At 46.5% G+C, this 26,482-nt stretch overlaps 1 protein-coding gene across 3 annotated transcripts in view; it reads left to right on the forward strand.

The window, feature by feature from the left end:
- Positions 1-26,482, forward strand: part of TLN1 (talin 1) — a 115,584-nt gene that overhangs the window by 42,550 nt on the left and 46,552 nt on the right. For all 3 annotated transcript variants that reach the window (XM_073684474.1, XM_073684488.1, XM_073684479.1), the window contains exons 12-17: positions 6,355-6,431; positions 10,995-11,175; positions 11,265-11,378; positions 18,816-18,924; positions 19,655-19,863; positions 19,951-20,049. In XM_073684474.1, the coding sequence (XP_073540575.1) occupies positions 6,355-6,431; positions 10,995-11,175; positions 11,265-11,378; positions 18,816-18,924; positions 19,655-19,863; positions 19,951-20,049 (789 nt within the window). The remainder of the gene's footprint in view (positions 1-6,354; positions 6,432-10,994; positions 11,176-11,264; positions 11,379-18,815; positions 18,925-19,654; positions 19,864-19,950; positions 20,050-26,482) is intronic.

Consider the following 26,482-nt stretch of genomic DNA (forward strand, 5'->3'; position numbering starts at 1 on the left):
TTCCTTCCTTCCTGAGCCCCTTCCTTCCTGAGCCCCTTCCTTCATTCCTGAGCCCCTTCCTTCCTTCCTGAGCCCCTTACTTCCTTCCTTCCTGAGCCCCTTACTTACTTCCTTCTTTCCTTCCTTCCTGAGCCCCTTACTTACTTCCTTCTTTCCTTCCTTCCTGAGCCCCTTACTTCCTTCCTTCCTGAGCCCCTTACTTCCTTCCTTCCTGAGCCCCTTACTTCCTTCCTTCCTGAGCCCCTTACTTCCTTCTTTCCTTCCTGAGCCCCTTACTTCCTTCTTTCCTTCCTGAGCCCCTTACTTCCTTCTTTCCTTCCTGAGCCCCTTACTTCCTTCTTTCCTTCCTGAGCCCCTTACTTCCTTCTTTCCTTCCTGAGCCCCTTCCTTCCTTCCTGAGCTCCTTCCTTCCTTCCTTCCTGAGCCCCTTCCTTCCTTCCTTCCTGAGCCCCTTCCTTCCTTCCTTCCTTCCTGAGCCCCTTCCTTCCTTCCTTCCTGAGCCCCTTCCTTCCTTCCTTCCTGAGCCCCTTCCTTCCTTCCTTCCTGAGCCCCTTCCTTCCTTCCTTCCTGAGCCCCTTCCTTCCTTCCTTCCTGAGCCCCTTCCTTCCTTCCTTCCTGAGCCCCTTCCTTCCTTCCTTCCTGAGCCCCTTCCTTCCTTCCTGAGCCCCTTCCTTCCTTCCTGAGCCCCTTCCTTCCTTCCTGAGCCCCTTCCTTCCTGAGCCCCTTCCTTCATTCCTGAGCCCCTTCCTTCCTTCCTGAGCCCCTTCCTTCCTTCCTGAGCCCCTTCCTTCCTTCATTCCTGAGCCCCTTCCTTCCTTCATTCCTGAGCCCCTTCCTTACTTCCTTCCTTCCTGAGCCCCTTCCTTCCTTCCTTCCTTCCTGAGCCCCTTCCTTCCTTCCTTCCTTCCTGAGCCCCTTACTTCCTTCATTCCTGAGCCCCTTCCTTCCTTCCTGAGCCCCTTCCTTCCTTCATTCCTGAGCCCCTTACTTCCTTCTTTCCTTCCTGAGCCCCTTACTTCCTTCTTTCCTTCTTTCCTGAGCCCCTTCCTTCTTTCCTGAGCCCCTTCCTTCTTTCCTGAGCCCCTTCCTTCTTTCCTGAGCCCCTTCCTTCTTTCCTGAGCCCCTTCCTTCTTTCCTGAGCCCCTTCCTTCTTTCCTGAGCCCCTTCCTTCTTTCCTGAGCCCCTTCCTTCTTTCCTGAGCCCCTTCCTTCTTTCCTGAGCCCCTTCCTTCTTTCCTGAGCCCCTTCCTTCTTTCCTGAGCCCCTTCCTTCTTTCCTGAGCCCCTTCCTTCTTTCCTGAGCCCCTTCCTTCTTTCCTGAGCCCCTTCCTTCTTTCCTGAGCCCCTTCCTTCTTTCCTGAGCCCCTTCCTTCTTTCCTGAGCCCCTTCCTTCATTCTTTCCTGAGCCCCTTCCTTCATTCTTTCCTGAGCCCCTTCCTTACTTCCTTCCTGAGCCCCTTCCTTACTTCCTTCCTGAGCCCCTTCCTTACTTCCTTCCTGAGCCCCTTCCTTACTTCCTTCCTGAGCCCCTTCCTTACTTCCTTCCTGAGCCCCTTCCTTACTTCCTTCCTGAGCCCCTTACTTCCTTCCTGAGCCCCTTACTTACTTCCTTCCTGAGCCCCTTACTTCCTTCTTTCCTTCCTGAGCCCCTTACTTCCTTCCTGAGCCCCTTACTTACTTCCTTCTTTCCTTCCTGAGCCCCTTCCTTCCTGAGCCCCTTCCTTACTTCCTTCTTTCCTTACTTCCTGAGCCCCTTACTTACTTCCTTCTTTCCTTCCTTCCTTCCTGAGCCCCTTACTTCCTTCCTTCCTGAGCCCCTTACTTCCTTCCTTCCTGAGCCCCTTACTTCCTTCCTTCCTGAGCCCCTTACTTCCTTCCTTCCTGAGCCCCTTACTTCCTTCCTTCCTGAGCCCCTTACTTCCTTCCTTCCTGAGCCCCTTCCTTCCTTCCTGAGCCCCTTCCTTCCTTCCTGAGCCCCTTACTTCCTTCCTTCCTGAGCCCCTTACTTACTTCCTTCTTTCCTTCCTTCCTGAGCCCCTTACTTCCTTCTTTCCTTCCTTCCTGAGCCCCTTACTTCCTTCCTGAGCCCCTTACTTCCTTCCTGAGCCCCTTACTTCCTTCTTCCTTCTTTCCTTCCTTCCTGAGCCCCTTACTTCCTTCTTCCTTCTTTCCTTCCTTCCTGAGCCCCTTACTTACTTGCTTCTTTCCTTCCTTCCTTCCTGAGCCCCTTCCTTCCTTCATTCCTGAGCCCCTTCCTTCCTTCCTTCCTGAGCCCCTTACTTACTTCCTTCTTTCCTTCCTTCCTGAGCCCCTTACTTCCTTCTTTCCTTCCTTCCTGAGCCCCTTACTTCCTTCCTTCCTGAGCCCCTTACTTACTTCCTTCCTTCCTGAGCCCCTTACTTCCTTCTTTCCTTCCTTCCTGAGCCCCTTCCTTCCTGAGCCCCTTACTTACTTCGTTCTCTCCTTCCTTCCTGAGCCCCTTACTTACTTCCTTCTTTCCTTCCTTCCTGAGCCCCTTACTTACTTCCTTCTTTCCTTCCTTCCTGAGCCCCTTACTTACTTCCTTCTTTCCTTCCTTCCTGAGCCCCTTACTTACTTCTTTCCTTCCTTCCTGAGCCCCTTACTTACTTCCTTCTTTCCTGAGCCCCTTACTTACTTCTTTCCTTCCTTCCTGAGCCCCTTACTTACTTCCTTCTTTCCTTCCTTCCTGAGCCCCTTACTTAGTTTCTTCTTTCCTTACTTCCTGAGCCCCTTCCTTCCTTACTTCCTGAGCCCCTTCCTTCCTTACTTCCTGAGCCCCTTCCTTCCTTACTTCCTGAGCCCCTTCCTTCCTTCTTCCTGAGCCCCTTCCTTCCTTCTTCCTGAGCCCCTTCCTTCCTTCCTTCCTGAGCCCCTTACTTACTTCCTTCTTTCCTTCCTTCCTGAGCCCCTTCCTTCCTTCTTTCCTTCCTTCCTGAGCCCCTTACTTACTTCCTTCTTTCCTTCCTTCCTGAGCCCCTTACTTACTTCCTTCTTTCCTTCCTTCCTGAGTCCCTTACTTACTTCCTTCTTTCCTTCCTGAGCCCCTTACTTACTTCCTTCTTTCCTTCCTTCCTGAGCCCCTTACTTACTTCCTTCTTTCCTTCCTTCCTGAGCCCCTTACTTACTTCCTTCCTTCCTGAGCCCCTTACTTACTTCCTTCTTTCCTTCCTTCCTGAGCCCCTTACTTACTTCCTTCTTTCCTTCCTTCCTGAGCCCCTTACTTACTTCCTTCTTTCCTTCCTTCCTGAGCCCCTTACTTCCTTCCTTCTTTCCTTCCTTCCTGAGCCCCTTACTTCCTTCCTTCCTTCCTTCCTGAGCCCCTTACTTACTTCCTTCTTTCCTTCCTTCCTGAGCCCCTTACTTCCTTCTTTCCTTCCTTCCTGAGCCCCTTACTTCCTTACTTCCTGAGCCCCTTCCTTCCTTACTTCCTGAGCCCCTTCCTTCCTTCCTTCCTTCCTGAGCCCCTTACTTACTTCTTTCCTTCCTTCCTGAGCCCCTTACTTACTTCCTTCTTTCCTTCCTGAGCCCCTTACTTCCTTCCTTCTTTCCTTCCTTCCTGAGCCCCTTACTTCCTTCTTTCCTTCCTTCCTGAGCCCCTTACTTCCTTCCTTCTTTCCTGAGCCCCTTACTTCCTTCTTTCCTTCCTTCCTGAGCCCCTTACTTCCTTCTTTCCTTCCTTCCTGAGCCCCTTACTTACTTCCTTCTTTCCTTCCTTCCTGAGCCCCTTACTTACTTCCTTCTTTCCTTCCTTCCTGAGCCCCTTACTTACTTCCTTCTTTCCTTCCTTCCTGAGCCCCTTACTTACTTCCTTCTTTCCTTCCTTCCTGAGCCCCTTACTTACTTCCTTCTTTCCTTCCTTCCTGAGCCCCTTACTTAGTTTCTTCTTTCCTTCCTTCCTGAGCCCCTTCCTTCCTTACTTCCTGAGCCCCTTCCTTCCTTACTTCCTGAGCCCCTTCCTTCCTTACTTCCTGAGCCCCTTCCTTCCTTACTTCCTGAGCCCCTTCCTTCCTTCCTTCCTGAGCCCCTTACTTACTTCCTTCTTTCCTTCCTTCCTGAGCCCCTTACTTACTTCCTTCTTTCCTTCCTTCCTGAGCCCCTTACTTACTTCCTTCTTTCCTTCCTTCCTGAGCCCCTTACTTACTTCCTTCTTTCCTTCCTGAGCCCCTTACTTCCTTCCTTCTTTCCTTCCTTCCTGAGCCCCTTACTTACTTCCTTCTTTCCTTCCTTCCTGAGCCCCTTACTTACTTCCTTCTTTCCTTCCTTCCTGAGCCCCTTACTTACTTCCTTCTTTCCTTCCTTCCTGAGCCCCTTACTTCCTTCTTTCCTTCCTTCCTGAGCCCCTTACTTACTTCCTTCTTTCCTTCCTTCCTGAGCCCCTTACTTACTTACTTCTTTCCTTCCTTCCTGAGCCCCTTCCTTCCTTACTTCCTGAGCCCCTTCCTTCCTGAGCCCCTTCCTTCCTTCCTGAGCCCCTTACTTACTTCCTTCTTTCCTTCCTTCCTGAGCCCCTTACTTACTTCCTTCTTTCCTTCCTTCCTGAGCCCCTTACTTCCTTCCTTCTTTCCTTCCTTCCTGAGCCCCTTACTTACTTCCTTCTTTCCTTCCTTCCTGAGCCCCTTACTTACGTCCTTCTTTCCTTCCTTCCTGAGCCCCTTACTTACTTCCTTCTTTCTTTCCTTCCTGAGCCCCTTACTTACTTCCTTCTTTCCTTCCTTCCTGAGCCCCTTACTTACTTCCTTCTTTCCTTCCTTCCTGAGCCCCTTACTTACTTCCTTCTTTCCTTCCTTCCTGAGCCCCTTACTTACTTACTTCTTTCCTTCCTTCCTGAGCCCCTTACTTACTTCCTTCTTTCCTTCCTTCCTGAGCCCCTTACTTACTTCCTTCTTTCCTTCCTTCCTGAGCCCCTTACTTACTTCCTTCTTTCCTTCCTTCCTGAGCCCCTTCCTTCCTTCCTGAGCCCCTTCCTTACTTCCTGAGCCCCTTCCTTCCTTCCTTCCTGAGCCCCTTACTTACTTCCTTCTTTCCTTCCTTCCTGAGCCCCTTACTTACTTCCTTCTTTCCTGAGCCCCTTACTTACTTACTTCTTTCCTTCCTTCCTGAGCCCCTTACTTACTTCCTTCTTTCCTTCCTTCCTGAGCCCCTTACTTACTTCCTTCTTTCCTTCCTTCCTGAGCCCCTTACTTACTTCCTTCTTTCCTTCCTTCCTGAGCCCCTTACTTACTTCCTTCCTGAGCCCCTTACTTACTTCCTTCTTTCCTTCCTTCCTGAGCCCCTTACTTACTTCCTTCTTTCCTGAGCCCCTTACTTACTTACTTCTTTCCTTCCTTCCTGAGCCCCTTACTTACTTCCTTCTTTCCTTCCTTCCTGAGCCCCTTACTTACTTCCTTCTTTCCTTCCTTCCTGAGCCCCTTCCTTCCTTCCTTCCTGAGCCCCTTACTTACTTCCTTCTTTCCTTCCTTCCTGAGCCCCTTACTTACTTCCTTCTTTCCTGAGCCCCTTACTTACTTACTTCTTTCCTTCCTTCCTGAGCCCCTTACTTACTTCCTTCTTTCCTTCCTTCCTGAGCCCCTTACTTACTTACTTCTTTCCTTCCTTCCTGAGCCCCTTACTTACTTCCTTCTTTCCTTCCTTCCTGAGCCCCTTACTTACTTCCTTCTTTCCTTCCTTCCTGAGCCCCTTACTTACTTCCTTCTTTCCTTCCTTCCTGAGCCCCTTACTTACTTCCTTCTTTCCTTCCTTCCTGAGCCCCTTACTTACTTCTTTCCTTCCTTCCTGAGCCCCTTACTTTCTATTCTGCTCTCCTCTTTTTCTCTCTTCTTTCTGAGATGGTCTCTACTTTTACACCTTTATTCTCTCAAATGGTCTCCTCTTTGTCACCCTTCTTCTCTAAGACGTCTCCTCTTTCTCACCATTCTTCTCTCAGATGGTTTCCTCATCCTTCTTGTCTGACATGGTCTCCTCTTTTTCACTCTTCTTCTTCTTTAAGATGCTCTACTTTTTCCTCAAGTTTCTCTTCTCGATGATCTTTTCCTGCTTTTCTAATCCCTTTTCTTCCCTCCTCTTTAAGCCGATCTTTTCTTCCTCAGTCCTCCTTGTCTCTGCACTGGTCTTTTCTTCTGCTCGATCTCTAAGCCCGTCCTTGATCTTATTTTTTCTTCCACACTTTGCTCTCCCACCTGCTTTGTACCTTGTGATTTACCTTCAGATGATGGGTTGGACTATAGCAGAGTAAGCGCCCCTGGCGGTCTCCCCCTCTGCCCTGCACTCATGGCTGTCCGTCCATCCCCGACAGCTCCACAGCTTTGTGTCTTAATTGTTTGTCTCTTACTATTTAGAAAAAAAGCAAAGATCACTTTGGTTTGGAGGGGGACGAAGAGTCGACCATGTTGGAGGATTCTGTTTCACCAAAGAAGTAAGAAACTGGCTGAGGAAAAGCTGCTGATCCTTGTGTAGATGCACTGCCCCCTATGTACAAGAATATAACTACTATAATACTGCCCCCTATGTACAAGAATATAACTACTATAATACTGCTCCCTATGTACAAGAATATAACTACTATAATACTGCTCCTATGTACAAGAATATAACTACTATAATACTGCTCCTATGTACAGGAATATAACTACTATAATACTGCCCCCTATGTACAAGAATATAACTACTATAATACTGCCCCTATGTACAAGAATATAACTACTATAATACTGCTACTATGTACAAGAACATAACTACTATAATACTGCCCCCTATGTACAAGAATATAACTACTATAATACTGCTACTATGTACAAGAACATAACTACTATAATACTGCCCCCTATGTACAAGAATATAACTACTATAATACTGCTCCTATGTACAAGAATATAACTACTATAATACTGCTCCTATGTACAGGAATATAACTACTATAATACTGCCCCTATATACAAGAATATAACTACTATAATACTGCTCCTATGTACAAGAATATAACTACTATAATACTGCTCCTATGTACAGGAATATAACTACTATAATACTGCCCCTATATACAAGAATATAACTACTATAATACTGCCCCTATATACAAGAATATAACTACTATAATACTGCCCCCTATGTACAAGAATATAACTACTATAATACTGCTCCCTATGTACAAGAATATAACTACTATAATACTGCCCCCTATGTACAAGAATATAACTACTATAATACTGCCCCCTATGTACAAGAATATAACTACTATAATACTGCTCCTATGTACAAGAATATAACTACTATAATACTGCTCCTATGTACAAGAATATAACTACTATAATACTGCCCCTATATACAAGAATATAACTACTATAATACTGCCCCTATATACAAGAATATAACTACTATAATACTGCCCCTATATACAAGAATATAACTACTATAATACTGCCCCCTATGTACAAGAATATAACTACTATAATACTGCCCCCTATGTACAAGAATATAACTACTATAATACTGCCCCCTATGTACAAGAATATAACTACTATAATACTGCTCCTATGTACAAGAATATAACTACTATAATGCTGCCCCTATGTACAAGAATATAACTACTATAATACTGCCCCTATGTACAAGAATATAACTACTATAATACTGCCCCTATGTACAAGAATATAACTACTATAATACTGCCCCTATATACAAGAATATAACTACTATAATACTGCCCCCTATGTACAAGAATATAACTACTATAATACTGCCCCCTATGTACAAGAATATAACTACTATAATACTGCCCCCTATGTACAAGAATATAACTACTATAATACTGCCCCCTATATACAAGAATATAACTACTATAATACTGCCCCTATGTACAAGAATATAACTACTATAATACTGCCCCTATATACAAGAATATAACTACTATAATACTGCCCCCTATGTACAAGAATATAACTACTATAATACTGCTCCTATGTACAAGAATATAACTACTATAATACTGCTCCTATGTACAGGAATATAACTACTATAATACTGCCCCTATATACAAGAATATAACTACTATAATACTGCCCCCTATGTACAAGAATATAACTACTATAATACTGCTCCCTATGTACAAGAATATAACTACTATAATACTGCCCCCTATGTACAAGAATATAACTACTATAATACTGCTCCCTATGTACAAGAATATAACTACTATAATAATGCCCCTATGTACAAGAATATAACTACTATAATACTGCTCCTATGTACAAGAATAGAACTACTATAATACTGCCCCTATGTACAAGAATATAACTACTATAATACTGCTCCTATGTACAAGAATATAACTACTATAATACTGCTCCCTATGTACAAGAATATAACTACTATAATACTGCCCCCTATGTACAAGAATATAACTACTATAATACTGCCCCCTATGTACAAGAATATAACTACTATAATACTGCTCCCTATGTACAAGAATATAACTACTATAATACTGCCCCCTATGTACAAGAATATAACTACTATAATACTGCTCCCTATGTACAAGAATATAACTACTATAATACTGCCCCCTATGTACAAGAATATAACTACTATAATACTGCCCCCTATGTACAAGAATATAACTACTATAATACTGCTCCTATGTACAAGAATATAACTACTATAATACTGCCCCCTATGTACAAGAATATAACTACTATAATACTGCTCCTATGTACAAGAATATAACTACTATAATACTGCTCCTATGTACAAGAATATAACTACTATAATACTGCTCCTATGTACAAGAATATAACTACTATAATACTGCCCCTATGTACAAGAATATAACTACTATAATACTGCCCCTATGTACAAGAATATAACTACTATAATACTGCCCCCTATGTACAAGAATATAACTACTATAATACTGCCCCCTATGTACAAGAATATAACTACTATAATACTGCCCCCTATATACAAGAATATAACTACTATAATACTGCCCCTATGTACAAGAATATAACTACTATAATACTGCCCCCTATGTACAAGAATATAACTACTATAATACTGCTCCTATGTACAAGAATATAACTACTATAATACTGCTCCTATGTACAGGAATATAACTACTATAATACTGCCCCTATATACAAGAATATAACTACTATAATACTGCCCCCTATGTACAAGAATATAACTACTATAATACTGCTCCCTATGTACAAGAATATAACTACTATAATACTGCCCCCTATGTACAAGAATATAACTACTATAATACTGCCCCCTATGTACAAGAATATAACTACTATAATACTGCTCCTATGTACAGGAATATAACTACTATAATACTGCCCCCTATGTACAAGAATATAACTACTATAATACTGCCCCCTATGTGCAAGAATATAACTACTATAATACTGCCCCCTATGTACAAGAATATAACTACTATAATACTGCTCCTATGTACAGGAATATAACTACTATAATACTGCCCCTATATACAAGAATATAACTACTATAATACTGCCCCTATGTACAAGAATATAACTACTATAATACTGCCCCCTATGTACAAGAATATAACTACTATAATACTGCTCCTATGTACAAGAATATAACTACTATAATACTGCCCCCTATGTACAAGAATATAACTACTATAATACTGCTCCCTATGTACAAGAATATAACTACTATAATACTGCCCCCTATGTACAAGAATATAACTACTATAATACTGCCCCCTATGTACAAGAATATAACTACTATAATACTGCTCCCTATGTACAAGAATATAACTACTATAATACTGCTCCTATGTACAAGAATATAACTACTATAATACTGCCCCCTATGTACAAGAATATAACTACTATAATACTGCCCCCTATGTACAAGAATATAACTACTATAATACTGCTCCCTATGTACAAGAATATAACTACTATAATACTGCTCCTATGTACAAGAATATAACTACTATAATACTGCCCCCTATGTACAAGAATATAACTACTATAATACTGCTCCCTATGTACAAGAATATAACTACTATAATACTGCCCCCTATGTACAAGAATATAACTACTATAATACTGCCCCCTATGTACAAGAATATAACTACTATAATACTGCTCCTATGTACAAGAATATAACTACTATAATACTGCCCCTATGTACAAGAATATAAGTACTATAATACTGCCCCCTATGTACAAGAATATAACTACTATAATACTGCTCCTATGTACAAGAATATAACTACTATAATACTGCCCCTATGTACAAGAATATAACTACTATAATACTGCCCCTATATACAAGAATATAACTACTATAATACTGCTCCCTATGTACAAGAATATAACTACTATAATACTGCTCCCTATGTACAAGAATATAACTACTATAATACTGCTCCTATGTACAAGAATATAACTACTATAATACTGCCCCCTATGTACAAGAATATAACTACTATAATACTGCTCCTATGTACAAGAATATAACTACTATAATACTGCCCCTATGTACAAGAATATAAGTACTATAATACTGCCCCCTATGTACAAGAATATAACTACTATAATACTGCTCCTATGTACAAGAATATAACTACTATAATACTGCCCCTATGTACAAGAATATAACTACTATAATACTGCCCCTATATACAAGAATATAACTACTATAATACTGCTCCCTATGTACAAGAATATAACTACTATAATACTGCTCCCTATGTACAAGAATATAACTACTATAATACTGCTCCTATGTACAAGAATATAACTACTATAATACTGCCCCTATGTACAAGAATATAACTACTATAATACTGCCCCCTATGTACAGGAATATAAGTAGTATAATACCGCCCTCCTGTGGCTGCTCCTGATCACACACTGCTCGGATGGTTGCCTTCTCCATCTAGTTCTTGGCTTGGTCGGGGTGAGACCTTGTTTGTCGTCCTCTTTCTCTTTCTCAGGTCTACGCTTCTTCAGCAGCAATTTAACCAAGTTGGTAAAGTGGAGCATGGCTCCGTGGCTCTGCCGGCCATCATGCGCTCTGGGGCAGGGGGTCCTGAAAACTTTCAGGTGGGCTCCATGCCTCAGGCTCAGCAGCAAATCACCAGCGGACAGATGCACTGGGGACATATGCCGCCACTGGTGAGGACCCCGTTGGGTCTCTTTGTACGTTGGTAATGGTACGTTTTTGCTTCTCTTCTGGTCACTCCTGTTTCTCTGCCTCCCGACAGACTTCTGCCCAGCAGGCTCTGACCGGCACCATTAACTCCAGCATGCAGGCGGTGAATGCCGCTCAGGCCACCCTCGAGGACTTCGATACTCTGCCACCACTGGGTCAGGATGCGGTGAGTGTCAAGCTGATGGGACACAATGGTCCTCGTTCTCTGAGACCATACTATAAAGAGAGGGGAGGACTAAGAGCCACAAAGCTCAGCACTCCTGGAGGAATGTGGCCAACGTGCGGGCCCCCTCCCCATCATAGGTTGTCTGGTTGGTGATATCTGTTGGTAATGGCCCACATTGTGCCCATGTTCTCTCGTGCCCCCGGTCTGTAGCTTCATACCCACATTGTAAGGAGCGACCGTATCCCAGTTGTTCTCGGGAATTAATTCAGTAGGTGAGTAGTGTGAATGAAAAACCGAAAGGAATGAACTGGAGTCAAGTTGGTATGCATGTGAAATAGGAGCATGTTCACACTGGTCGAAAAGTAGACAAAAACCGAAGCAAAATCAGTAAATATCCTGTTGTAAATAAATAAGTAAAAGCAATAGTGCAAATAAATAACATTAGGTACTTGGTAAACACAGGTTTTATTAAAAAAAAAAAAAAAGAAGCGTAGAAGCCATCCCACCAACGTCAAGGTGTACCCAAGTTCAGGAAGGTCCTGACCTCTAACTCCCGAACTTGGCTACGTTTTGACATTTTTGAGTAGTGTGAATGAGTGGCTATTGGTCAACCCACCGAACACCAAAGAGGAGCTATCACACAACCCACCGAACCCAGAAGAGGACAGCACAGAATGAGGGGCTATCACACAACCCACCGAGCCCAGAAGAGGACAGCACAGAATGAGGAGCTATCACACAACCCACCGAGCCCAGAAGAGGACAGCACATAATGAGGGGCTATCACACAACCCACCAAGCCCAGAAGAGGACAGCACAGAATGAGGAGCTATCACACAACCCACCGAGTCCAGAAGAGGACATCTCAGAATGAGGGGCTATCACACAACCCACCGAGCCCAGAAGAGGACAGCACAGAATGAGGGGCTATCACACAACCCACCGAGCCCAGAAGAGGACAGCACAGAATGAGGGGCTATCACACAACCCACCGAGCCCAGAAGAGGACAGCACAGAATGAGGAGCTATCACACAACCCACCGAGCCCAGAAGAGGACAGCACATAATGAGGGGCTATCACACAACCCACCGAGCCCAGAAGAGGACAGCACAGAATGAGGAGCTATCACACAACCCACCGAGTCCAGAAGAGGACAGCACAGAATGAGGGGCTATCACACAACCCACCGAGCCCAGAAGAGGACAGCACAGAATGAGGGGCTATCACACAACCCACCGAGTCCAGAAGAGGACAGCACAGAATGAGGAGCTATCACACAACCCACCGAGCCCAGAAGAGGACAGCACAGAATGAGGAGCTATCACACAACCCACCGAGCCCAGAAGAGGACAGCACATAATGAGGGGCTATCACACAACCCACCGAGTCCAGAAGAGGACAGCACAGAATGAGGGGCTATCACACAACCCACCGAGTCCAGAAGAGGACAGCACATAATGAGGAGCTATCACACAACCCACCGAGTCCAGAAGAGGACAGCACATAATGAGGGGCTATCACACAACCCATCGAGTCCAGAAGAGGACAGCACAGAATGAGGAGCTATCACACAACCCATCGAGCCCAGAAGAGGACAGCACAGAATGAGGAGCTATCACACAACCCATCGAGTCCAGAAGAGGAGAGCACAGAATGAGGAGCTATCACACAACCCACCGAGTCCAGAAGAGGACAGCACAGAATGAGGGGCTATCACACAACCCACCGAGCCCAGAAGAGGACAGCACAGAATGAGGGGCTATCACACAACCCACCGAGTCCAGAAGAGGACAGCACAGAATGAGGAGCTATCACACAACCCACCGAGCCCAGAAGAGGACAGCACAGAATGAGGAGCTATCACACAACCCACCGAGCCCAGAAGAGGACAGCACATAATGAGGGGCTATCACACAACCCACCGAGTCCAGAAGAGGACAGCACAGAATGAGGGGCTATCACACAACCCACCGAGTCCAGAAGAGGACAGCACAGAATGAGGAGTTATCACACAACCCACCGAGTCCAGAAGAGGACAGCACATAATGAGGGGCTATCACACAACCCATCGAGTCCAGAAGAGGACAGCACAGAATGAGGAGCTATCACACAACCCATCGAGCCCAGAAGAGGACAGCACAGAATGAGGAGCTATCACACAACCCATCGAGTCCAGAAGAGGACAGCACAGAATGAGGAGCTATCACACAACCCACCGAACCCAGAAGAGGACAGCACAGAATGAGGGGCTATCACACAACCCACCGAGCCCAGAAGAGGACAGCACAGAATGAGGGGCTATCACACAACCCACCGAGCCCAGAAGAGGACAGCACAGAATGAGGGGCTATCACACAACCCACCGAGTCCAGAAGAGGACAGCACAGAATGAGGAGCTATCACACAACCCACCGAGCCCAGAAGAGGACAGCACAGAATGAGGAGCTATCACACAACCCACCGAGCCCAGAAGAGGACAGCACATAATGAGGGGCTATCACACAACCCACCGAGTCCAGAAGAGGACAGCACAGAATGAGGGGCTATCACACAACCCACCGAGTCCAGAAGAGGACAGCACATAATGAGGGGCTATCACACAACCCACCGAGCCCAGAAGAGGACAGCACATAATGAGGGGCTATCACACAACCCACCGAGCCCAGAAGAGGACAGCACAGAATTAGGAGCTATCACACAACCCACCGAGCCCAGAAGAGGACATCACATAATGAGGAGCTATCACACAACCCACCGAGTCCAGAAGAGGACAGCACAGAATGAGGGGCTATCACACAACCCACCGAGTCCAGAAGAGGACAGCACATAATGAGGAGCTATCACACAACCCACCGAGTCCAGAAGAGGACAGCACATAATGAGGGGCTATCACACAACCCACCGAGCCCAGAAGAGGACAGCACAGAATGAGGAGCTATCACACAACCCATCGAGTCCAGAAGAGGACAGCACAGAATGAGGAGCTATCACACAACCCATCGAGCCCAGAAGAGGACAGCACAGAATGAGGAGCTATCACACAACCCATCGAGTCCAGAAGAGGACAGCACAGAATGAGGAGCTATCACACAACCCACCGAACCCAGAAGAGGACAGCACAGAATGAGGGGCTATCACACAACCCACCGAGCCCAGAAGAGGACAGCACAGAATGAGGGGCTATCACACAACCCACCGAGTCCAGAAGAGGACAGCACAGAATGAGGGGCTATCACACAACCCACCGAGTCCAGAAGAGGACAGCACAGAATGAGGGGCTATCACACAACCCACAGAGTCCAGAAGAGGACAGCACATAATGAGGAGCTATCACACAACCCACCGAACACAGAAGAGGACAGCACAGAATGAGGAGCTATCACACAACCCACCGAACCCAGAATAGGACAGCACAGAATGAGGAGCTATCACACAACCCACCGAACCCAGAAGAGGACAGCACAGAATGAGGAGCTATCACACAACCCACCGAGTCCAGAAGAGGACAGCACAGAATGAGGAGCTATCACACAACCCACCGAGTCCAGAAGAGGACAGCACAGAATGAGGGGCTATCGCACAACCCACCGAGTCCAGAAGAGGACAGCACATAATGAGGAGCTATCACACAACCCACCGAGTCCAGAAGAGGACAGCACATAATGAGGGGCTATCGCACAACCCACCGAGTCCAGAAGAGGACAGCACATAATGAGGAGCTATCACACAACCCACCGAGTCCAGAAGAGGACAGCACATAATGAGGGGCTATCACACAACCCACCGAGCCCAGAAGAGGACAGCACAGAATGAGGAGCTATCACACAACCCACCGAGCCCAGAAGAGGACAGCACATAATGAGGGGCTATCACACAACCCACCGAGTCCAGAAGAGGACAGCACAGAATGAGGGGCTATCACACAACCCACCGAGTCCAGAAGAGGACAGCACATAATGAGGAGCTATCACACAACCCACCGAACACAGAAGAGGACAGCACAGAATGAGGAGCTATCACACAACCCACCGAACACAGAAGAGGACAGCACATAATGAGGGGCTATCACACAACCCATCGAGTCCAGAAGAGGACAGCCCATAATGAGGAGCTATCACACAACCCACCGAACCCAGAAGAGGACAGCACAGAATGAGGGGCTATCACACAACCCACCGAGCCCAGAAGAGGACAGCACATAATGAGGAGCTATCACACAACCCACCGAGTCCAGAAGAGGACAGCACATAATGAGGGGCTATCACACAACCCACCGAGTCCAGAAGAGGACAGCACAGAATGAGGGGCTATCACACAACCCACCGAGTCCAGAAGAGGACAGCACATAATGAGGAGCTATCACACAACCCACCGAACACAGAAGAGGACAGCACAGAATGAGGAGCTATCACACAACCCACCGAACACAGAAGAGGACAGCACATAATGAGGGGCTATCACACAACCCATCGAGTCCAGAAGAGGACAGCCCATAATGAGGAGCTATCACACAACCCACCGAACCCAGAAGAGGACAGCACAGAATGAGGGGCTATCACACAACCCACCGAGCCCAGAAGAGGACAGCACATAATGAGGAGCTATCACACAACCCACCGAGTCCAGAAGAGGACAGCACATAATGAGGGGCTATCACACAACCCACCGAGTCCAGAAGAGGACAGCACAGAATGAGGGGCTATCACACAACCCACCGAGTCCAGAAGAGGACAGCACATAATGAGGAGCTATCACACAACCCACCGAACACAGAAGAGGACAGCACAGAATGAGGAGCTATCACACAACCCACCGAACACAGAGAGGACAGCACAGAATGAGGAGCTATCACACAACCCACCGAGCCCAGAAGAGGACAGCACAGAATGAGGAGCTATCACACAACCCACCGAACACAGAAGAGGACAGCACATAATGAGGGGCTATCACACAACCCACCGAGCCCAGAAGAGGACAGCACAGAATGAGGAGCTATCACACAACCCACCGAGCCCAGAAGAGGACAGCACAGAATGAGGAGCTATCACACAACCCACCGAACACAGAAGAGGACAGCACAGAATGAGGAGCTATCACACAACCCACCGAGCCCAGAAGAGGACAGCACAGAATGAGGAGCTATCACACAACCCACCGAGCCCGGAAGAGGACAGCACAGAATGAGGAGCTATCACACAACCCATCGAGCCCAGAAGAGGACAGCACAGAATGAGGAGCTATCACACAACCCATCGAGTCCAGAAGAGGACAGCACAGAATGAGGAGCTATCACACAACCCACCGAGCCCAGTAGAGGACAGCACAGAATGAGGGGCTATCACACAACCCATCGAGCCCAGAAGAGGACAGCACAGAATGAGGAGCTATCACACAACCCACCGAGCCCAGAAGAGGACAGCACAGAATGAGGGGCTATCACACAACCCATCGAGCCCAGAAGAGGACAGCACAGAATGAGGGGCTATCACACAACCCACCGAGTCCAGAAGAGGACAGCACAGAATGAGGAGCTATCACACAACCCATCGAGCCCAGAAGAGGACAGCACAGAATGAGGAGCTATCACACAACCCACCGAGCCCAGAAGAGGACAGCACAGAATGAGGGGCTATCACACAACCCATCGAGCCCAGAAGAGGACAGCACAGAATGAGGAGCTATCACACAACCCACCGAGCCCAGAAGAGGACAGCACAGAATGAGGGGCTATCACACAACCCATCGAGCCCAGAAGAGGACAGCACAGAATGAGGAGCTATCACACAACCCACCGAGTCCAGAAGAGGACAGCACAGAATGAGGAGCTATCACACAACCCATCGAGCCCAGAAGAGGACAGCACAGAATGAGGGGCTATCGCACAACTCACCGAGCCCAGAAGAGGACAGCACAGAATGAGGAGCTATCGCACAACCCACCGAGCCCAGAAGAGGACAGCACAGAATGAGGAGCTATCACACAACCCACCGAGCCCAGAAGAGGACAGCACAGAATGAGGGGCTATCACACAACCCATCGAGCCCAGAAGAGGACAGCACAGAATGAGGAGCTATCACACAACCCACCGAGCCCAGAAGAGGACAGCACAGAATGAGGGGCTATCACACAACCCATCGAGCCCAGAAGAGGACCGCACAGAATGAGGAGCTATCACACAACCCACCGAGTCCAGAAGAGGACAGCACAGAATGAGGAGCTATCACACAACCCATCGAGCCCAGAAGAGGACAGCACAGAATGAGGAGCTATCACACAACCCACCGAGCCCAGAAGAGGACAGCACAGAATGAGGGGCTATCACACAACCCATCGAGCCCAGAAGAGGACAGCACAGAATGAGGAGCTATCACACAACCCACCGAGCCCAGAAGAGGACAGCACAGAATGAGGAGCTATCACACAACCCACCGAGTCCAGAAGAGGACAGCACAGAATGAGGAGCTATCACACAACCCATCGAGCCCAGAAGAGGACAGCACAGAATGAGGGGCTGTCACACAACTCACCGAGCCCAGAAGAGGACAGCACAGAATGAGGAGCTATCACACAACCCATCGAGCCCAGAAGAGGACAGCACAGAATGAGGGGCTATCACACAACCCACCGAGCCCAGAAGAGGACAGCACATAATGAGTGGACGTGACAAGTTTCTTCGGTTGCAAACCCTGTAATTATCTGGGGAAATGTGTAATAATGGAGGTGCGTGGATTATTTATCAGTGCGTTTGTGACTAATCCTCCATTGTGTTGTTACTTTTCTCTGATCCCTGTCTATCACAATTCTTCCTGAAGACGGACATGTCGCTTCCTGCTTCTATTACTTAGTCAGATCCTTTTTTATTGAAGGCTCTATCTTAAAGGGGTTGCTGTCACCAATGTGAAAACTTATGGATGGCTGAAGGTCCTACAGCCTGGACATTCACCAACCCCCGTTATACTGTGGCTGCATTGCCCGACCACCGCTTCATTCATTCTCAATAGAGCTGGCGAGCTCTCACTGCTCATGTGTTTCCCGCAGCCCATAGAGAATGACTGAGCGGCGGTCAAGCACTGCTGCTCCCTTCTCATGGGGATAGACATACCCCACCCTGCTCATCATTGGAGGTCCCAACAGGATAACGACTCGTCTTCAGACAACCCCCTTTATGGTTTCTGTGAGATCACACGTACCAAAGGTGGAAGCTCTGAGAAATGTGTAAGAGTGAAAGGTTACAAGTAATAGCAGAGAAGACTATTGTAGAATGCACACAATAGTGAGGGGCGGCCGTCTGTGTGGTATAGTATGTGTGGTGCGGTATGTGTGCGGCGCGGCCTATCTACAGGAAGTGGGGGGGGATTAGAGGGCGACACATCATCAGCCTGTTACTACACTACACCACTATTGCTGGATTTGTTTCAACTTTCTAATAATTTTAGGCAGCAAAAGCCTGGCGGAAAAACAAGATGGATGAATCAAAGCATGAGATCCATTCCCAGGTGGACGCCATCACTGCTGGTACTGCATCTGTTGTAAACCTGACAGCAGGTGAGACATCCTACCCGGCAGTGGCACTAGATGTCTGGGACAGGACTGGAAGAGCTGAGCGTAGAGGAGCGGAAGAGCTGAGCGTAGAGGAGCGGAAGAGCTGAGCGTAGAGGAGCGGAAGAGCTGAGCGTAGAGGAGCGGAAGAGCTGAGCGTAGAGGAGCGGAAGAGCTGAGCGTAGAGGCGCGGAAGGGCTGAGCGTAGAGGAGCGGAAGGGCTGAGCGTAGAGGCGCGGAAGGGCTGAGCGTAGAGGCGCGGAAGGGCTGAGCGTAGAGGCGCGAAAGGGCTGAGCGTAGAGGCGCGAAAGGGCTGAGCGTAGAGGCGCGAAAGGGCGGAGCGTAGAGGCGCGAAAGGGCGGAGCGTAGAGGCGCGAAAGGGCGGAGCGTAGAGGCGCGAAAGGGCGGAGCGTAGAGGCGCGAAAGGGCGGAGCGTAGAGGCGCGAAAGGGCGGAGCGTAGAGGCGCGAAAGGGCGGAGCGTAGAGGCGCGAAAGGGCGGAGCGTAGAGGCGCGAAAGGGCGGAGCGTAGAGGCGCGAAAGGGCGGAGCGTAGAGGCGCGAAAGGGCGGAGCGTAGAGGCGCGAAAGGGCGGAGCGTAGAGGCGCGAAAGGGCGGAGCGTAGAGGCGCGAAAGGGCGGAGCGTAGAGGCGCGAAAGGGCGGAGCGTAGAGGCGCGAAAGGGCGGAGCGTAGAGGCGCGAAAGAGCTGACTCTGAAGACTTGTCTTCTGTGATTTAGGAGATCCGGCTGACACTGATTACACAGCTGTGGGATGTGCGGTTACCACCATATCCTCTAACCTTACGGAGATGTCCCGGGGTGTGAAGCTTCTGGCTGCTCTCATGGAAGATGAAGGTGGAAACGGTAGACAGCTTCTCCATGCGGCCAAGAACCTGGCCGGAGCGGTGTCTGAGCTTCTGAAGACTGCCCAGCCTGCGAGTACCGAGGTTTGTTCAGTGTCTAGTGTGTGCTCTTAGTTCATGCACTAGAAAATTTTATCCTGGATTGAATCCGTGTCTCTTTTGTGTTCTAAGCCAAGACAGGTCCTTCTTCAGGCAGCTGGAAATGTTGGCCAGACCAGTGGAGAATTGCTGCAACAGATTGGGGAGTGTGACACTGACCCACGGTTCCAGGTAAGCGTGAGTTTTTCTTATGTTTTTTTTGTTGCCTACTTCTAATTATCCTTTCCTAAGGCCATCCCCTCTCTTGACGTGTGGGGGTTTCCTGCTATCTTTCATTTCTCCGGTCTCTTCTTCTCTTAATGTACATTTAGGTTATCCCTGTGTCTCCTCCTCTTCCTGTAGATGATCCCTGTGTCCCCTCCTCTTCCTGTAGATGTAGATTATTCCTGTGTCCCCTCCTCTTCCTGTAGATGTAGATTATCCCTGTGTCCCCTCCTCTTCCTGTAGATGTAGATTATCCCTGTGTCACCTCCTCTTTATGTAGATGTAGATTATCCCTGTGTCTTCTCCTCTTCCTGTAGATGTAGATTATCCCTGTGTCACCTCCTCTTTATGTAGATTTAGATTATCCCTGTGTCCCCTCCTCTTCCTGTAGATGTAGATTATCCCTGTGTCTTCTCCTCTTCCTGTAGATGTAGAATATCCCTGTGTCTTCTCCTCTTCCTGTAGATGTAGATTATCCCTGTGTCTTCTCCTCTTCCTGTAGATGTAGATTATCCCTTTGCCCCCCCCTCTTTATGTAGATGTAGATTATCCCTGTGTCCCCTCCTCTTCCTGTAGATGTAGAATATCCCTGTGTCTTCTCCTCTTCCTGTAGATGTAGATTATCCCTTTGCCCCCCCCTCTTTATGTAGATGTAGATTATCCCTGTGTCCCCTCCTCTTCCTGTAGATGTAGATTATCCCTGTGTCTTCTCGTCTTCCTGTAGATGTAGATTATCCCTGTGTCCCCTCCTCTTCCTGTAGATGTGATTATCCCTTTGCCCCCCCCCTCTTTATGTAGATGTAGATTATCCCTGTGTCCCCTCCTCTTCCTGTAGATGTAGATGATCCCTGTGTCCCCTCCTATTTATGTAGATGTAGATGATCCCTGTGTCCCCTCCTCTTCCTGTAGATGTAGATTATTCCTGTGTCCCCTCCTCTTCCTGTAGATGTAGATTATCCCTGTGTCCCCTCCTCTTCCTGTAGATGTAGATTATCCCTGTGTCTTCTCCTCTTCCTGTAGATGTAGATTATCCCTGTGTCTTCTCCTCTTCCTGTAGATGTAGATTATCCCTGTGTCCCCTCCTCTTTATGTAGATTTAGATTATCTTTGTGTCCTCCTCTTCCTGTAGATTGAATAAAACCTTGAAGGCTACAACTTATTTATTAGAAACAGGCTTAACAAGAGAGGAGGAGGTGTCGCATTGTATGTTAGAAAAGCGTATATCTCCACAGAGATCCAAGCTTCAGAGAATGGTAGCTCTGTAGAAACTGTTTAGGTAAGAGTACAAGGAGAGAAGAACAGAAAGGACACTATTGTAGGTATTTAATATAGGCCACCTGGACAGACTGAAGATATTGATAAACTCTTTATACATCAAATGTCTTCATTCTCAAAAAAGTATGACATAGTGATCATGGGAGAATTTAACTATCGAGATATTTGTTGGGAATCTCTCAGGCAAAAGTAATGGGTCCAGAAAATTCTTCTCTTCTCTCGTTGCCCATTTTGTCTTTCAAAAGAGAGAAGAGCGAACAAGAGGATCTGCCATCTTGGACCTAATTTTTATCAACAGGGAGGAAATGGTTCAGAAAGTAAAGGTGGCTGGGAATTTAAGAGGCAGCACTCATGCTATACTTGAATTTTGGATCACAAGAAGAGGAAGACCTGCGAGGACTTTAAGGTTGGACTTCAGAAGGCAGATTTTAATGAACTCAGAATGAGTGTAGAAAAGGGCCAATAGCTGGATGTTCCAAAGGACAGAAATGTCTAAGAAGGATGGAAGATTTTGCTGAATGAAATTCTCACTGCACAATCCGTAACAATCTCGAAAAGAAGGAAGAATTGGAAGCCTTTTAAGAGACCAGGATGGATGAAGAGAAAACTCCAACACTTCCTGAAAAAAGAAATGAATGTTAAATGGAAAAAGGGGGGCATATCTAAAGAGGAATATAATGCAAGGCAAGAGTTAGAAGAGCTAAAGCCAGTAATGAAGTGAGGCTTGCAAGGGAGACCAAAAGCAGTAAAAGTGGATTTTGGAGGTATGTCAAAAGCAGAAGAAAAGTCAAAGATGCTATAGGATTTTTACAGGATGAAAAGGGTGAAGTGGTCAAAAATGATGTTGAGAAGGCCGAACTTTTAAATTCCTATTTTGCATCTGTGTTCTCTAATAAAGCAAATGTAACATCAACTGATCTTCATTGTACTATTGAAGGAATTGAAGAATCCATACTATCTATAAACAGAGAGATGGTGAGGGAACACTTAGCTAATTTACATTAATTTACATCTCCTGGTCCAGATGAATTACATCCCAGGGTACTGAAAGAGATGGCAGAGGAAATTGCAGAACCACTAGCCAGAATCCTTGAAAATTCCTGGAGAACAGGAGAAGTCCCGGAAGATTGGAGAAGGGCAAATGTTATCCCTGTCTTCAAAAAAAATGAAAGAAGATCTGACCAGTGAGTCTAACTTCTATACCAGGAAAGATCTTTGAACAAATTATTAATCAGCTTGTAAGTAAGTACTTGGATAAGAATACAGTAATTAACCAGAGGCAGCATGGCTCTGTTGCAAATAAGTCATTCCAGACTAATCTAATTTCTTTCTATGATGGAATCACTGACTGGGTGGATCAAGAAAATGCGGTGGTTATAGTATATCTCGACTTCAACAGAGAATTTTATAAATTATCTCATACTATCCTTATTGAAAAAGTGACCAAGTATGGGGTTGGCAAGGGTACGGTTAGGCGGATTCATAATGGGCTCAGTGGTCGGACTCAAAGAGTGGTATTAAATGATTGCACATCCAGTTGGAAGAGTGTTTCAAGTGGGGTACCACAAGGCTCTGTCCTGGCCACTGTGTTGTCCAACATTTTTATAAATGATCAAGATAAGGGAACTGAAGGTAAACTAATCCAATTTACAGACAATGCAAAGCTAGGAGGGATAGCCAACACTAGAGAAAGGATTCAGAAGGATCTAGATAAGCTTGAACAATGGGCAGCGACTAATAGAATGGTATTGAACAAGGAAAAATGCAAAATTTTACATCTGGGCAAGAGAAACTAAAATTACATCTACAGAATGGGAGGAATAGAACTAAGCAACAGCTCATGTGAAAAAGACTTAGGTATACTAATAGATCACAGACTGCACATGAGTCAACAGAGTGATGCAGCAGCAAAAAAGGCGAACACAGTTCTGGGATGTTTTAAGAGAAGCATAGTCTAGATCACATGGAGTAATCATCTCCCTCTACTCCTCCTTGGTCAGACCTCATCTGAAATACTGTGTCCAGTTCTGGGCACCTCATTTTAGAAAAGACATTGAAAAATTGGAGCAAGTTCAGAGATGAGCTACCAGGATGGTGAACAGACTGCAAACTATGTTTTACGAGGAATGGTTAAAGGATCTGGGAATGTTTAGCTTACAAACAAGAAGGCTAAGAGGAGACTTAATAGCTGTCTACAAATATCTGAAGGGCTGTCACAGCATAGAGGGATCATCCTTATTATCATTTACACATGGAAACACGAGAAACAATGGGACGAAACTGAATGGGAGAAGATGCAGATTAGATATTAGAAAAATCTTTTTGACAGTAAGGGTGATCAATGAGTGGACCAGGCGGCCACGAGAGGTGGTGAGTTCTCCGTCAATGGAAGTCTTCAATTAGAGGCTGGACAGACATCTGTCTGAGATGGTTCAGTGAATCCTGCTTTGAGCAGGGGGTTGGACACGATGACCCAGGAGGTCCCTTCCAACTCTAATATTCTATGATTCTAGATTATCCCTGTATCCCCTCCTCTTCCTGTAGATGTAGATTATCCTTTTATTCCCTCCTCTTCTTGTAGATGTGATTATCCCTGTATCCCCTTCTCTTCCTGTAGATGTAGATTATCTTTGTGTCCTCCTCTTCCTGTAGATGTGATTATCCCTATGTCCCCTCCTCTTCCTGTAGATGTAGATTATCCCTTTGTCCCCTCCTCTTCCTGTAGATGTGATTATCCCTGTGTCCCCTCCTCTTCCTTTAGATGTGATTATCCCTGTGTCCCCTCCTCTTCCTGTAGATGTAGATTATCTTTGTGTCCTCCTCTTCCTGTAGATGTGATTATCCCTATGTCCCCTCCTCTTCCTGTAGATGTAGATTATCCCTGTATCCCCTCCTCTTCCTGTAGATGTAGATTATCCCTATGTCCCCTCCTCTTCCTGTAATTCAGATTATACCTGTGTCCCCTCCTCTTCCTGTAGATGTAGATTATCTTTGTGTCCTCCTCTCCCTGTAGATGTGATTATCCCTATGTCCCCTCCTCTTCCTGTAGATGTAGATTATCCCTGTGTACCCTCCTCTTCCTGTAGATTTGATTATCCCTGTGTCCCCTCCTCTTCCTGTAGATGTGATTATCCCTTTGTCTCCTCCTCTTCCTGTAATGCAGATTATACCTGTGTCCCCTCCTCTTCCTGTAGATGTAGATTATCCCTTTGTCCCCTCCTCTTCCTGTAGATGTGATTATCCCCGTGTCCCCTCCTCTTCCTTTAGATGTGATTATCCCTGTGTCCCCTCCTCTTCCTTTAGATGTGATTATCCCTGTGTCCCCTCCTCTTCCTGTAGATGTAGATTATCTTTGTGTCCTCCTCTTCCTGTAGAAATAGATTATACCTGTGTCCCCTCCTCTTCCTGTAGATGTGATTATCCCTGTGCCCCCTCCTCTTCCTGTAGATGTAGATTATCCCTTTGTCCCCTCCTCTTCCTGTAGATGTGATTATCCCTGTGCCCCCTCCTCTTCCTGTAGATGTAGATTATCCCTTTGTCCCCTCCTCTTCCTGTAGATGTGATTATCCCTGTTTCCTCCTCTTCCTGTAGATTATCCCTGTGTCCCCTCCTCTTCCTGTAGATGTAGATTATCTCAATGTCTCCTCCTCTTCCTGTAATGCAGATTATACCTGTGTCCCCTCCTCTTCCTGTAGATGTGATTATCCCAATGTCCCCTTCTCTTCCTGTAGATGTGATTATCCCTGTGTCTCCTCCTCTTCCTGTAATGCAGATTATACGTGTCCCCTCCTCTTCCTGTAGATGTAGATTATCTGTGTCCTCCTCTTCCTGTAGATGTGATTATCCCTGTGTCTCCTCCTCTTCCTGTAGATGTAGATTATCCCTGTGTCCCCTCCTCTTCCTGTAGATGTGATTATCCCTGTGTCCCCTCCTCTTCCTGTAGATGTAGATTATCTTTGTGTCCTCCTCTCCCTGTAGATGTGATTATCCCTATGTCCCCTCCTCTTCCTGTAGATGTAGATTATCCCTGTGTCTCCTCCTCTTCCTGTAATTCAGATTATACCTGTGTCCCCTCCTCTTCCTGTAGATGTAGATTATCTTTGTGTCCTCCTCTCCCTGTAGATGTGATTATCCCTATGTCCCCTCCTCTTCCTGTAGATGTAGATTATCCCTGTGTACCCTCCTCTTCCTGTAGATTTGATTATCCCTGTGTCCCCTCCTCTTCCTGTAGATGTGATTATCCCTTTGTCTCCTCCTCTTCCTGTAATGCAGATTATACCTGTGTCCCCTCCTCTTCCTGTAGATGTAGATTATCCCTTTGTCCCCTCCTCTTCCTGTAGATGTGATTATCCCCGTGTCCCCTCCTCTTCCTTTAGATGTGATTATCCCTGTGTCCCCTCCTCTTCCTGTAGATGTAGATTATCTTTGTGTCCTCCTCTTCCTGTAGATGTAGATTATACCTGTGTCCCCTCCTCTTCCTGTAGATGTGATTATCCCTGTGCCCCCTCCTCTTCCTGTAGATGTAGATTATCCCTTTGTCCCCTCCTCTTCCTGTAGATGTGATTATCCCTGTGCCCCCTCCTCTTCCTGTAGATGTAGATTATCCCTTTGTCCCCTCCTCTTCCTGTAGATGTGATTATCCCTGTCTCCTCCTCTTCCTGTAGATTATCCCTGTGTCCCCTCCTCTTCCTGTAGATGTAGATTATCTCAATGTCTCCTCCTCTTCCTGTAATGCAGATTATACCTCTGTCCCCTCCTCTTCCTGTAGATGTGATTATCCCAATGTCCCCTTCTCTTCCTGTAGATGTGATTATCCCTGTGTCTCCTCCTCTTCCTGTAATGCAGATTATACCTGTGTCCCCTCCTCTTCCTGTAGATGTAGATTATCTGTGTCTTCCTCTTCCTGTAGATGTGATTATCCCTGTGTCTCCTCCTCTTCCTGTAGATGTAGATTATACCTGTGTCCCCTCCTCTTCCTGTAGATGTGATTATCCCTGTGTCCCCTCCTCTTCCTGTAGATGTGATTATCCCTGTGTCTCCTCCTCTTCCTGTAATACAGATTATACCTGTGTCCCCTCCTCTTCCTGTAGATGTAGATTATCTGTGTCCTCCTCTTCCTGTAGAT

This window comes from Phyllobates terribilis, unplaced genomic scaffold (genome assembly GCF_046119375.1).
Source record: "Phyllobates terribilis strain yellow unplaced genomic scaffold, ASM4611937v1 Scaffold_1__5_contigs__length_1240528914, whole genome shotgun sequence".
Taxonomy (NCBI): Eukaryota; Metazoa; Chordata; class Amphibia; order Anura; family Dendrobatidae; genus Phyllobates; species Phyllobates terribilis.